Source organism: Sylvia atricapilla, chromosome Z (assembly GCF_009819655.1).
Source record: "Sylvia atricapilla isolate bSylAtr1 chromosome Z, bSylAtr1.pri, whole genome shotgun sequence".
In the NCBI taxonomy this organism is placed as follows: domain Eukaryota; kingdom Metazoa; phylum Chordata; class Aves; order Passeriformes; family Sylviidae; genus Sylvia; species Sylvia atricapilla.
The window spans coordinates 5,877,565-5,889,737 of record NC_089174.1 but is presented as its reverse complement, the minus strand read 5'-3'; the positions used below and the strand labels follow the sequence as shown (position 1 = coordinate 5,889,737).

The following is a 12,173-nucleotide window of genomic DNA, read 5'->3' as shown; positions in this document are numbered from 1 at the left end:
TTAGGTGAAAAGTGGCACTGACTTGGACTGAGAAGCTTTCTTTCAAATGGTCACATGAGATAAGAACAAGTCAGGAAAAAAGGAAAATCAAAACCAAAACAACCTACTAAAAATGAGTCACCAAATCTTTTTCTCTATCCTGGTGAGCAAAGCACAGGAAAAGCTGATATGCTGTCGATGTGGGTTATTTTCAGGATAAAATAAAAAGGCAATAACAGGCAAATGAATGCAGGTGACACACAGAAAATCACATCCTGTCAGCCTCAAAAGACTTTTACCTCAGTGTCTCCAGGCTATCTCATGCCAGATGGTGTAAATATCCAAGAAAAATACCATTTTGGATGTTTCCTGCACAAGTATCTCTCCCCTTGCAATACCAAAAACTAAAAAAACGTGTCAAGTGTTGCAGTTTCTCCTAAACATCTTCTACTTCTTCAAGGATCTGCATTTAATTTCCCCTCAGTATAACTAAAGGGATTTTAGTACAGGAAGAGGAATAAAGGGATTGAATGTAAAACTGATTACTTGAATTAGATGCTGTGGGAAAGGAAGCTGAGTTAACTCCCTGACAGGGGATCCTAATCCCTGACAGAACGCAGGTCCAGAGACTGTCACCTGCACAGGGGATACAGGATTCCAAACGGACATCAGTGGGGTGAGCAAATGCACAAATGTCAGCGTGAAACCATGTCTGGTGCCACGTGTGTCTGCAGGGGAACACCCAGGGAATGGCCATGGCACGTGCTGGAAGGTCAGGGCAGGACAACACAGGCTTGAGCAACCACCAGCTCATAGGTATGACCCTCCTGCAGCCAAAATTTAGCCAACCCTCATTGATCTTCAATATATGGCTATCAGGGCCTCAGCTGGACAGGGAGAAGTGCTACCACACTGCAGTGCTGCCTGCACAGGGTTTGAGAAGGAATTCTCTCCACTGAAAGGCGCAAGAGGAGCACAGCCTGCAGAAGGGTGAACCTATTGCTTAACAGCTGCCAACTTCGAAAGGAAACAGCATTTAGCTACAACCTCAGCTTTGAGGTTTGAATGCAGAGATAAATTAATGGATTACCTGGTAATTATTTTGGTTTTGTGACAGCCTCAGTTGACTTGAAGATGTGAAATGAGGAGAAAAGGTACTTCTGGCCGAGTTCGCAGTGTTATAAATCGTGCTGGACGTGGTGTGCAATGAGGTCCGTGCAGGCAGGTGGAACTCTCTGCTGTGGTAGAGGAGATTGTCAGGCACATCCCTGGCACTGCCCAGCTGTGCCCCACAGCCCGCACTGCGGCCCGGCCCGGCCGTGCTTTGGTTGTACCCGCGGCCGGAGCCGCTGCCCTCACAGTATCTGGAGTAGCTCTGGATCTGTGCCCCCATGGAGGCCAGCTCCTCCTCCCGGGCATACTCGTCGTCCACGTCGCCCGTCTCCATCGCGATGGACAGGCAGCTGCCCTCCAGGGAGGGATGTTTCTGTGTCGTGCTCCCCGCCACGAGCCGCTGGGGCTGGTCCGTGACCGCCAGCGAGAACACCTCGCGGATCTCCAGGTTCTGGGTGCCACACGCAGGGTCCCTGGGGTGAGCCCTCGGCCCGGGGGACACGTGTGACGCCAGGGCCACGTGCTCGGGTTTCTGCAGGCGCTGGCACCCCAAGGGCTCGGCCTTGCAGGGCCTGTGGCAAATCATGGGTTTGTGAGGTAACACCAGCTCTGCCGTCTGCACCGAGGAGCCGCCGTAGCTTTTCTTCGTGTGACTGTAGATGGAGTTTGCGGAATTGAGCACGCTCGTTTGCCTGGACAGAATAATGGTCTTTTCCCCCACTAAGAGGGAAGCGTTCTTACAGTGGGGTACTTGCCGTCCCAGAGGGATGTGCTGCTGCTGGAAGTCTGCGTCGCTCTTGCCCGGGAGCCGTGGGATGGAGGTTTTGTGCAGCTCTGCCACGGAGGTGTTCGTGTGCTTGGCGGCTCTGGGCTGGCCTGACGAGCTGGCAGGGCTGTAGATACCAGTCACTATCACGTCGTTGTTAGAAGAGGTCCAAGAGGATTGCTGGCTTTGGGATCGAGCAATATTCACCACGTTTCTCACTGCTGCTTCCGGGGGCACGGAGGGAGTGGCAGGGGCAGTCCCTGGGGGGGTGCCCCCAGATTCCACAGCGCTCTTGCTGCTCATCTTCCGCCGCTTGTTGCCGACCCACGTCTGCAAACAACGGCAGCAACCATAACAAACACAAAACAAGGCATCAAAGAGGCAGAAAAAAATTAGCAATTCCATTTTTAAGCGGATCTGATGACATGTTAAGTGCTTGAGTTGAGATCTAAGTTTACAAATATGTAAATCATGTACTGATTATGCAGTGAACATGACGGGGTGGAAATACAGGCCTGAACAATACAGGGTAGAAACCCAGGCCTCTCCTCCTTGGCTTCCGTAACTCATACACAGGACAACCCCAGCCTCAATTCCAATGCCCCAGCTTCTCAAAAATCCTGAGACTCTCATGCCTCCTGTCTTGAAACTATCCACATGATTTATTTCACTGACACCACTGGGACTGATTTCCTACAGGAAAACAAACATTCCTGCCATACACAATTCCACTCTATTAATTTTTTTGTCAAACTTTACAAAATGTCTATTTTGTGGCGCAGTTTGTAACATGCAGTAAAATGTCAGTTACTGGTCAGCTTTGCCTTTACTGAGAGTCCCATTCTCCTGACCAATTGTATTCAGGGAATTCATGTGCCTATTATAATCCTATCTGCAAGTGCCAGCTGCAACTCAAGTATCATTTTGCAAAGAACCAATTGCTGACCAAGAGTTTTATAGGAAAAAAAAGAAAAGAAAGGGAAAAAGGGGACATTAGGAGAAGCAGAAGTGAGGGGTGTAAAGAAGAGAAAGGTAAGATCATGCTAAAATATGACAAATGCAAGACAAACACTGGCTCTGTTCCCACTGCATTTCCTAAGTAAGAAAAAATTTAAGTGCTGCAAATCAGAGCTCAGGAAGGGAAGAAAACAGAAGGAATGATACTTGATTGCAGGAAGGGAAAGGGAAAGGAAACATGAAGATGGAGAGAACTGCAAGGAGAGGGGAACCGGGCTGCCTCCTTTAGGACATTCAATCAGCACAAAAATAGCAAACCAGCCCTGGCTGCACCATCAGCATCCAGATTCCTGTTACAACTGCCTGCCTGCCCCAGGAGCCTGAATCCCTGGCTGACTTTCACAGCTTCTACCATCTCAAGCTGAGAAAGTAACTTTTAATGTTTCCAGAGTGTTCTGAGGGAGGGAAATCCAGGTAAGAATTTGGGAACAGGATTGTTGTTGTCAATGTGCCACTGTTAAACCAAATTAAAAACCAACCTAGACTGGTCCCATTTGCTCCTCCTCAGTGTCCAGTGTCACAGCAGCTCCTGGGAGCTCCACTACTCTTTGTTATTTTTCCATCTAATGCCTCAGGACTTCTATTTCTGCTCTCAGACAACAGCCATTTTGTTGTCTAGTGTTTCACAAAGGGATTATTATTTCCCTTCCCGTGGAATTCATAGACTCTGGAAGAGCTCCTGTTAGCACTGGGACATTCTTGTTTTACAGGAAAAGAATGTCCTCACTGTAAATAAACACAAGGGACCACAATATTTATGATTGTGATGTGGAATACAAGTGGAACAGAGCCCATCAAAACGAATAGTTTCACAGTTAGTTTCCCCTAAATATATTTATAGAAACTTATTTAGCATAAAAATAGCTTCTTGATAACGTGACCTTGCTTTGATAGATTATACAAAGTTCCTATAGGGCAAATCAACTTAAAATGTTATGAATAACAATTTTAAAAATCACAAAAAAAGACAAAGAACAAAAATTACCCCTTGTGCAAGTCAGGCCCCTGCTAAATTCAACAGTCATGTAAAGTTATTTCAGTGAAAGCAAACTCTAAATAGGCTCACTGGCTAAAAATGAATGCCACACACACACTGAAGTCTGATTTAAGACAAGGATAAGGTTAAAGACTCCAGACCTCTCTATATTTTATGTAAAACAATGAATGTGTAAGCTTAACAAATTTGGAAGGCCTCAGTGCTTACCCTGACCACGCTGAAATCCAGTTTCGTTTCTTGTGCACACTGTAAAATGAGCTGAAAGCAATTTTTACTTTGATTTGTCATTCCATTTTCATAGTAACGCTGTAATATCCTTTGTTGCTCTACAGTAAATACAGAACGCAGATTCATCTGAAAGGAAAAGGAGATACTATGAAAGCTGGAATGGAAACTGCAACACTTGCAAGGATGCACAGGCTCTCATTTGCGCCTGCCATAACACTGAGGATTGACATGTCTTCTCTACAGAATCTTTTACCAACACTCTTCCCGATTTTCCAAAAAAGCCTCTTGCAATCAGTGCTGTGACAGACTCAGGCTGAACAGGTGAACTGGACATTTGGAACAAGAGTGACTGCTTTTCATAAACAAATAAATACATATTCCATGATATTGCGAAATCCAGGAGGTTCTATTTTGAAAGAAAAGTTTTCTGCCTTAAAAATATAAATGAATTAAAGGCATTAGGCAAACTAGAAACATTGGCAGCTCTAATATCAGCAGATCTGTCTCTCATCCCTAAGAACAAAAAAATAGACTCAATCTGTTATAAAATCAAGGTGACTGTTTGACATGAGTAAAGTTTCCATTGTCTCCAAGTTCAGCAATTCCTGCACTCCACAAAAGCCAGTCTTTCTGCTGTGTCAGGACTGGCACTTCCAGCTGCAAAGTCACAAGGATCAAGGACTGAAGACCAGTTTGGGGAAAACCCCCAAGAAAGGGCTTTGGCCAGCCCTGGTGCTGCCCATCCAGTTTAACAAATGCTCCAGTTTAACAGAGGAGGGACACCCATGTCTCAGGCTGAGAAAGGTTCTGCTGCTGTAACACCCCCTGAAAGCTGGAAATCTGGACTTTTAGGAACGTGTAAGGGTTGTTTTCCTGGGATATAACCAATGCTGGCTTCAGGACCTTGGGATGTGTTCCTGCTCCTTGGCTTTGTCCAAAGTGGTGCTCAGGAACTCAACCAGGACGAGGCTCAGGTTCCTCCTGGGCCAGCAGCAACTCCTCAGGTCAGTTCCCAGCACTGGGAGTTTCACTGTGAGGACACAGGAGGTGGCCTGGACAGAGCAGCACTTTGATGAACACATTAAACCAGACACTGATTTGTTACCTGTGAAAATTCATGCCCTGGCTTGGAAGAGGCAAACATGACTGCCAATATTATCAATATTACCAAGCACACAGCAGCGCCCCAACAGCAAACTGGAGCTTGATGCTCTTGTTACACAATCTACGCAGGAAAAGAAGGTAATCCTCTGGGCAGAAAAGAAGAGCTCTATCATCACAGATTTCCAAGACAGGGGTTTTTTTTGTTCCAAACAGGAGGCCACCAGCTGAGACAATGCAAGTGCCAGCCAGGAGCAACCTGCATCCAACTTGGTGCCTTGGGAAGCAAAAACATCACGCGTCACCAGTTACTTCAATGCAATACATGCATCACAACATTACGGAGTGAACCAAAGGACAAGAAACCTGCCATCATCCAGTAGGAAAATAAAGGGGATGAGGGAACCCTTTGTAGCCAAGCATTTTTGAAAATTCTGATTGGAAAGGAGGAGAGGGGTGATCAACCTAGTATTTGCAAAAGAGCTGCTTCTAATATAAAGCAAATAAAATTATTAAGGGCTCAAAAGCATAAGCCATCCAACTGTTTTCACTTTATTCTCCAAGATGATTATTCTGCATAATGGTAATGAATGTTAAGAGTTCAACAGGCCTGTATAAAGAAAGAGATTGATATCTAGAATTTGGAGTAAAATGCTTGTAGGCCAGAGCTTTGACTTCAGAGTTTACTTTCCTCTCTATGTCAACAGGCAATAGAAAAATCAGTAATTACCAAATTGTAAAAATTACTGTTTCTTTGAATTAACAAATAAAATAGCAGATGATTTTTCAATCATGTTTTTTACCTCTGTTCTCAACTCTTATTCACCCTCTCAATCCAGTGCATTACTAAATGCAGCACCAGCTGCATTACAAGTCAGACTTGTCCAAGTTCTGCCACCCCTGCAACATTTATTCCATCACAGCCAGAGCTGGGCAAAGGAGACTTGCTCTGAATAATCTACTCCTTAAGGAATTTATAGCAAGCAAGAGAGGAGACAATTATTAGTCCATTAACAAATCAATAAAATTCATAATAATCTACTTTCTCATGTTGAGGATTGCCTTCAGATCTCCCACGTGCATACACAGTGATCAGGCCACCAACTGATTTACGTCACTTTGAAAGAACATAGATGAGTTAATTTTGTGATTATTTTTCCTCCTGCACGATTGGCAGGACCCAGCTTCCACTCCTGTCTACTCCTCTTTCAGTACCAGTGCTTCTGTTTTATCTAGCTGAGCTCAGTTCCCACAAACAACCTCATCAGAAATAGTTCTGCAACTTCCATCTTTCCAGATTCAGAGGAAGTCATCCCAAAGCTCCGGGGTTTCCATACAAAGGCTCATCACATCATGCTCTCCAAACAGTTCATCAATGACAGTGAAGACTCTTCCAATGGCAAGATAAATTTTTAAAGCCAGACCTGATGACCTGCGAGGGAAGACCTGTGTCAGGTCCTTGACACATTTTTTAATTATGTGGATTTCTATATCCAAGGTCACTTCCGTGTTAAAATACTTCCATTGTTGCATTTGACATCTGTAATTTAGATAAAGACAGGGTGGAGTGTGTTGATTAAATCACTTGAACTTCAGATAAACCCTTGAGCATTGCATGACAGGCTTGGCCCAGCTAAACTCAGGAGAGGTCATGCTCTGCTTTAGTAACTCCTTTCTGCAGCGGATTTTAATCACTCATGAACTACACCTGGCAAACAAAGTCCTGGTAAGATTCCTTGGTAGCCTCTGCCTTGAATCCAGTAAATCAGAGCTCAGAGGATCCCTGCAGACACCATTAGAAACTGATTTAAATAAACAAATTAAAGGATCTCCAGCCACAGAATTATGAACTGAGTCATAGCTGCAGTTTACATTCCGACGCTTAAACCTTCAAATAAACAGGTGAGATTTATGAAAGCTTTTTGTGTCTTGGATATACCACATCTTCAGTCAACAGACAGTTCTGTACCATTTTCCATAGATTTGGCACCAGTGTGAAGGATATCTGGCAATATTCTGTCTCTGGCAGGTTCAAAGCTCTCTAATATTATGTCACCTGTAAAGTGCAGATGGAAATCAGTTTGCCATCGGCAGTTCTTATGTGCTGAGTATCCAAAGCAGTATCCAGTGTTGAATAAACCACCTGGGAGATGTTTGGGAGCTCCCCTATAAAACCACAGAGCCCAGAGCCATCCCATTAATCCAGGAAGAGCTGCATCTATATCCCACCTGCACAAGCAACAAGTTCTTCTCACATCCCACACCTGTCATACCTGGGAATTTACCTACACTGAGTATTCAAACAGCTGTAAGAACTAATGCTGCTATCTCTGAGACAAATTAATCCAGGATACATTCACCAAAGGATTATGCTGATTATTTTCTGGGGAAGTATTACATGTTCAGCATCAGTTTTCATAATTAGAACAAGATATGAACCCTTACATTTTCTTTAACACAGGAAATAACTTGCAAAGTCCTAAAATTACTGAACATTCAAGCAACCACATTAGTGTGAAGGGAATCAGCAGGTCACACACCTTCATCACAGACTATTATTCAAAATAACCTCAGTAACTTCCAAGGAAATAAACTCCTTTTCCCAATCTGTCCACCTACAGAGCACTCCAGTCTCTTCAGGATTTCTCACCTTTGTCTTGAACCTCAGACTCCAAGTTAGACATCCACATGGATTTTTATCATAATTTCATTTTGATCTTGACTTGCCCAGCTTAGCAAACATGTATGTGAGCTTTTGGGAAGCCAAGTGTCCAGCTGGTTGGCAACACATTGGCACTGAAAAGAGCATTTGCTACAGTAAAGAACTCTGTGAAATTTAATAAAAATCAGGTGAAGCATTATGCAAATTCCATGAAAGTAAGCTGAATTTTCACTTTAAAAGACAGAGGCAAAGCTGTATTTAAGGATTCAATATCTCCCTGCTCTAAAACAAAGCAGCCTTGGCCAAGTATGTCTTTGGCAATGCAGAGAATAACCTATGACAGCTGAAAAATCAGGTTTTCCAATATTTCCCTTGCTACTTGTTCTAGCCAACTGGTAACTCTCACTCCCATGGTCTCCTATCCCTCAGCATGCCGTGAACCCAACAATATAAAGATGTTTTCAATGCCTTTCTGAACTGAATGCTAATTAAAACTCTGCTCATTGTGAGACCCCTCTGCTGTGTCATGGCTTGGGAGGTGTAAATGCAGTCCAAGTCCTGTCAGGCACTGGGGGCACTGGGAGATCCCAGGGGGGTGACTGATAAGGACAAATATGGGAACTCCACAGCTTCAGTTTGTCCCAAGGACAATTCCATGGACAGTGTGTGACTGTCACCTGCTCCTCAAAGATGACATCGGGGTTGTTCTTCAGCTGAACCTTTTCGGGCTTCTTTAGTGGTTTGAGCAACTTCTCCCCAGTATTTCCCTTCCATCCCTTCTCTGGGAAGAGAGAGAATGAGGGGAGAGCACAGAGACCTCCAGCAGAGTTTTCCCCTGAGGCTGTGGTTTGCCCCATGGACAGGTACTCAGTGCAGGATCCCACAGTGTGTGCTGCCAGTCCAGCCCTTCCACCCCAGTTACTTCTTCCAACATTCCAAAATCAGGAAGCTCTCCAGGGAGACCTGGTGAAGCCAGGTCATTCCTTTTTAGCAACTAATGGAAACAACTCTATGTCAAGGAGTGCCACAAAAGAAAGAACGACTATAAAGAAATGGGAAAAATAATGTAATCAAATAATTCAGAAATTACTGAGCTGTTCTGGAATTATTTGAGAGATCTGGGGGGGGGGGGGGGGGGGGGGGGGGGGGGAAAGGGAGAAGCATTAGAGGGAAAATAATTTCTGCCTACAATGTGTAGCAATATGATCTTAGTCTCCAAAAATGTTTGGATGCTGAATCAAGTAAACATTTACAAGATAAATCTTTATACTAACACTAATTAATTTGAAAAAATAGGAAACAAACTCGCATTTATACTCACTTCAAACAGCAATAAAACTAGTCTTGGATGTCAAATAAATAATAAATAAATCAATTAACTCAAGACACAAGCCACCAGGGAGTAACTAAGTATAAAAATATTTATGGTATAACACATTCTAAAACTGTCACAGATTAACACAGAGTGATGAAAGGGAATAATCAGTTTCTGAGAGTTTTCTTTTTTAACTTCAGCTCTAGGCTTTTTTGCTTTAGCAAATGCTGTTTTCTAGGCATTTGCCTAGAAAAAAGTCACCTTACAAAGACTATTTCTGTTTCAGTCTCTCCATCTGTAAGAGGTACAACAAGAAAATCAGCACACTCTCAATTTATCTCTTTTTTTTGCTCCCTCCACAGAGCTCCAGTGGCAAAAAATAACAAGTCTTAGTGCCAATATAAATCAGAGACAAAACTGGAACTACGCTAAGAAAACTACTATAGACATAAATAAAACAAGACTGCAGTAGTGACACTATTCCTCCAGCTTTAGAAACTTGAACTGAAATAATCTCATTCACTTTCCATGACTACTAAAAACTCACCACTCTTTCCACATCCCAAATGGAAAGAAAACAATCCACCAACCAACCCCCAACACTCGATGTGCATCCAGTATCTTACACGCTGTGTGGAGATACTGGATGCACATCAAGCAACAACCTTTAATAATCTGAATTTCTAGGTTGGTGCCTCTTTCTTACACAGGCCAAACCAGTTACAACCACCCACTCCAAGTGCACTAGATGAGGCTGATGCTTGGGTGAGTGCAATGTACAGGCCAGCTTGTAAAACTACTTTTAAATATCCGTGACTCGCAGCATAATTGCTTCCCTCTCCACTAAGTACAGCATTTGTAGGATTGTATTACAGCCCTACCTATAAAACGCAGCCCTTTATTAGGGACAAATTAGACAGCCCTCAGTAACTTAATAACATAATAACCTATGACCACAACACTGCAAGTTTATGCATCCCATCCTGCTTTATTGATGCAAATGAGACTCCTGACTGCAGCTGGATTAGCCACGAGTTTTAAACGAAGCACGTGCGTGTTTTGTAAGGCCTGTGTCAGAAAAAAGGGAAGAAACATTAAAATGCAGTGTTACTTTGAACATGTGAGCTGCTTCAGCACTCCAGTTGAGTGGGCACAGCACTACTTTATGTGAGTTATGTCTGATCTTATCCACAGATGAGAGACCCCAGGTGAGGAGGGCAGGGGACAGGGCTGGGGACAGCTCGGGGCAGGCAAGTGCCTCACAGGCACTTCCAGGGGTGACACCTCCAGAACAGCACAGCCAAGGACACGTCCTCCTCCTCCTCATCCTCAAACACCTGAGGGATAAAAGCACGGCAGCACAAAGCTCCCTATCCAACCACCATGACTGGCTGTGTCTAGCACCATGATACCATGGAATCACAGAAGGGTTTGGGTTGGAAGGGACCTCAAAGTTCATCTTGTTCCACACCCCTGCCAACAAAGGCACTGGGGACACCCCTGCCAACAAAGGCACTGGGGCACTAAGGACCGAGGCAACCTGTGGCATAAGAGAACACAGTCTTAAGCTTTGCCTGGGTAGGTTTAGGCTGGACATTAGGAAAAAATTCTTCACAGAAGAGGTGCTAAGACATTGGAAGGGGCTGCCCAAGGAGATCTGGAGTCCCCATCCCTGGTGTCCAAGGATGGCCTGGAGGCGGCACTCAGTGCTCTGGTCTGGGTGACAAGGCAGACATTGGGCACAGGTTGGACTCTGCGATCTCAGAGGTCTTACCCAACCTCAGTGATTCTGGAATTCTGTGACTGAGACATCGGGGAATGAGGAAATTAGCGATAACAGGACCTGTGCCAGCAGAGATTTAGGATCGACATTGTAAGTAATTTCTTCACAGAAAGGGTGGTGGTCAGACATTGGAACGGTCTGCCTAGGGAGGAGGCATAGAGTCCCCCGTCCCCGAAGAGTTAGGGCAAGGCTGTAGGTGGCACATATTGCGGGCGCTGTTCGATGACAGGATGTGCTGGGGATCCCGGGGTGTTTCCCAGCCTCTGCGTCCGTGATGTTTCTGCGTCCGTGATATTTCTGTGTCCGTGATGTTCCTGAGTCCGTGATGTTCCTGTGACTGTCACTGAGGCACCCCCGGCTGAGGGGCCGCTGCCGGGCCCGGCGCGCATGCGCGGAGCGGCCCCGGCCGGCGCAGGCGCGCGGGTGCCCCCCCGGCGCGCGAGGAGCGGCTGCGCGCGCACGCGCAGTTCCCCCGGCGCGCGCCCGGCGCTGCCCCCCCCCCCCCCGCCGCCGCTCGGGACCGCGCCGGGAGGCGCAGCTGCGCCTGCGCGCGCCGGGCGGGTCCGCGCGCACGAGCCCGCGCGGGCCTCCCCCAACCCCCACCGCCGGGCCCGGGGGTGGGGGGGGCATCGCCGGCATCATCATCATCATCATCACCATCATCATCATCAGCCTCTTCCTCCTCCCTTCCCGCCGCGCCCCTCCCGCCCGGGGGCCCCGCCGCGCTCCCCGCCCCCGGCGGGGGGGGCTCCCCCGCGCTTACCGTGTAGCGCGGGGCCGGCGCGGGGGCTCCGGGCTCGGCCGGGCACGGCTGGGTCGGTCCCGGCGTCACACAATGAAATCAGCGGCCCCGATCATTAATTCTCATCATGATCGTGACGTGCGCGCAGACAGCGGCCAATGGCGCGCTGCGATCAGCGCGGCCCGGACGGCGCCCGCCCCCGCCGCCCGCCGGGGGGGCGCGCACGGGAGCGCCGGCACCGCCAGGGGACGGGGCGGCCACAGCGCCGGGCCCGCACCGCCCCGGCCCCGCACCGGGCACTGCACCGAGCCCGGGCCCCGCACCGGGCACTGCACCGAGCCCGGGCCCCGCACCGAGCCCCGGGCCCCGCACCCAGCCCCGGGAGGGCTCCTGGAAAGCGATCCCTGAGGTTCCGGGGAGACAGGGAAAGAGTCCGCAATCTGAGTGAACGTCTCCGAGGGGGTGGTGCC

At 47.0% G+C, this 12,173-nt stretch overlaps 1 protein-coding gene across 2 annotated transcripts in view; it reads right to left on the bottom strand.

Annotated features, from left to right (window-relative positions):
- Positions 1 to 11,895, bottom strand: part of HDX (highly divergent homeobox) — a 35,321-nt gene extending 23,426 nt beyond the window's left edge. The window contains exons 1-3 of one of the 2 annotated variants that reach the window (XM_066338598.1): positions 11,725 to 11,895; positions 4,080 to 4,226; positions 1,070 to 2,188 (exon numbers count right to left, since the gene is read on the bottom strand). In XM_066338598.1, coding sequence (XP_066194695.1) covers positions 1,070 to 2,188; positions 4,080 to 4,226 — 1,266 coding nt within the window. In that variant the 5' untranslated portion in view covers positions 11,725 to 11,895. Of the gene's footprint in view, positions 1 to 1,069; positions 2,189 to 4,079; positions 4,227 to 7,851; positions 7,969 to 11,724 lie in introns of those variants that run through there. The other variant, XM_066338600.1, reaches the window with a different exon arrangement.
- Positions 11,896 to 12,173: the final 278 nt, after the last annotated feature.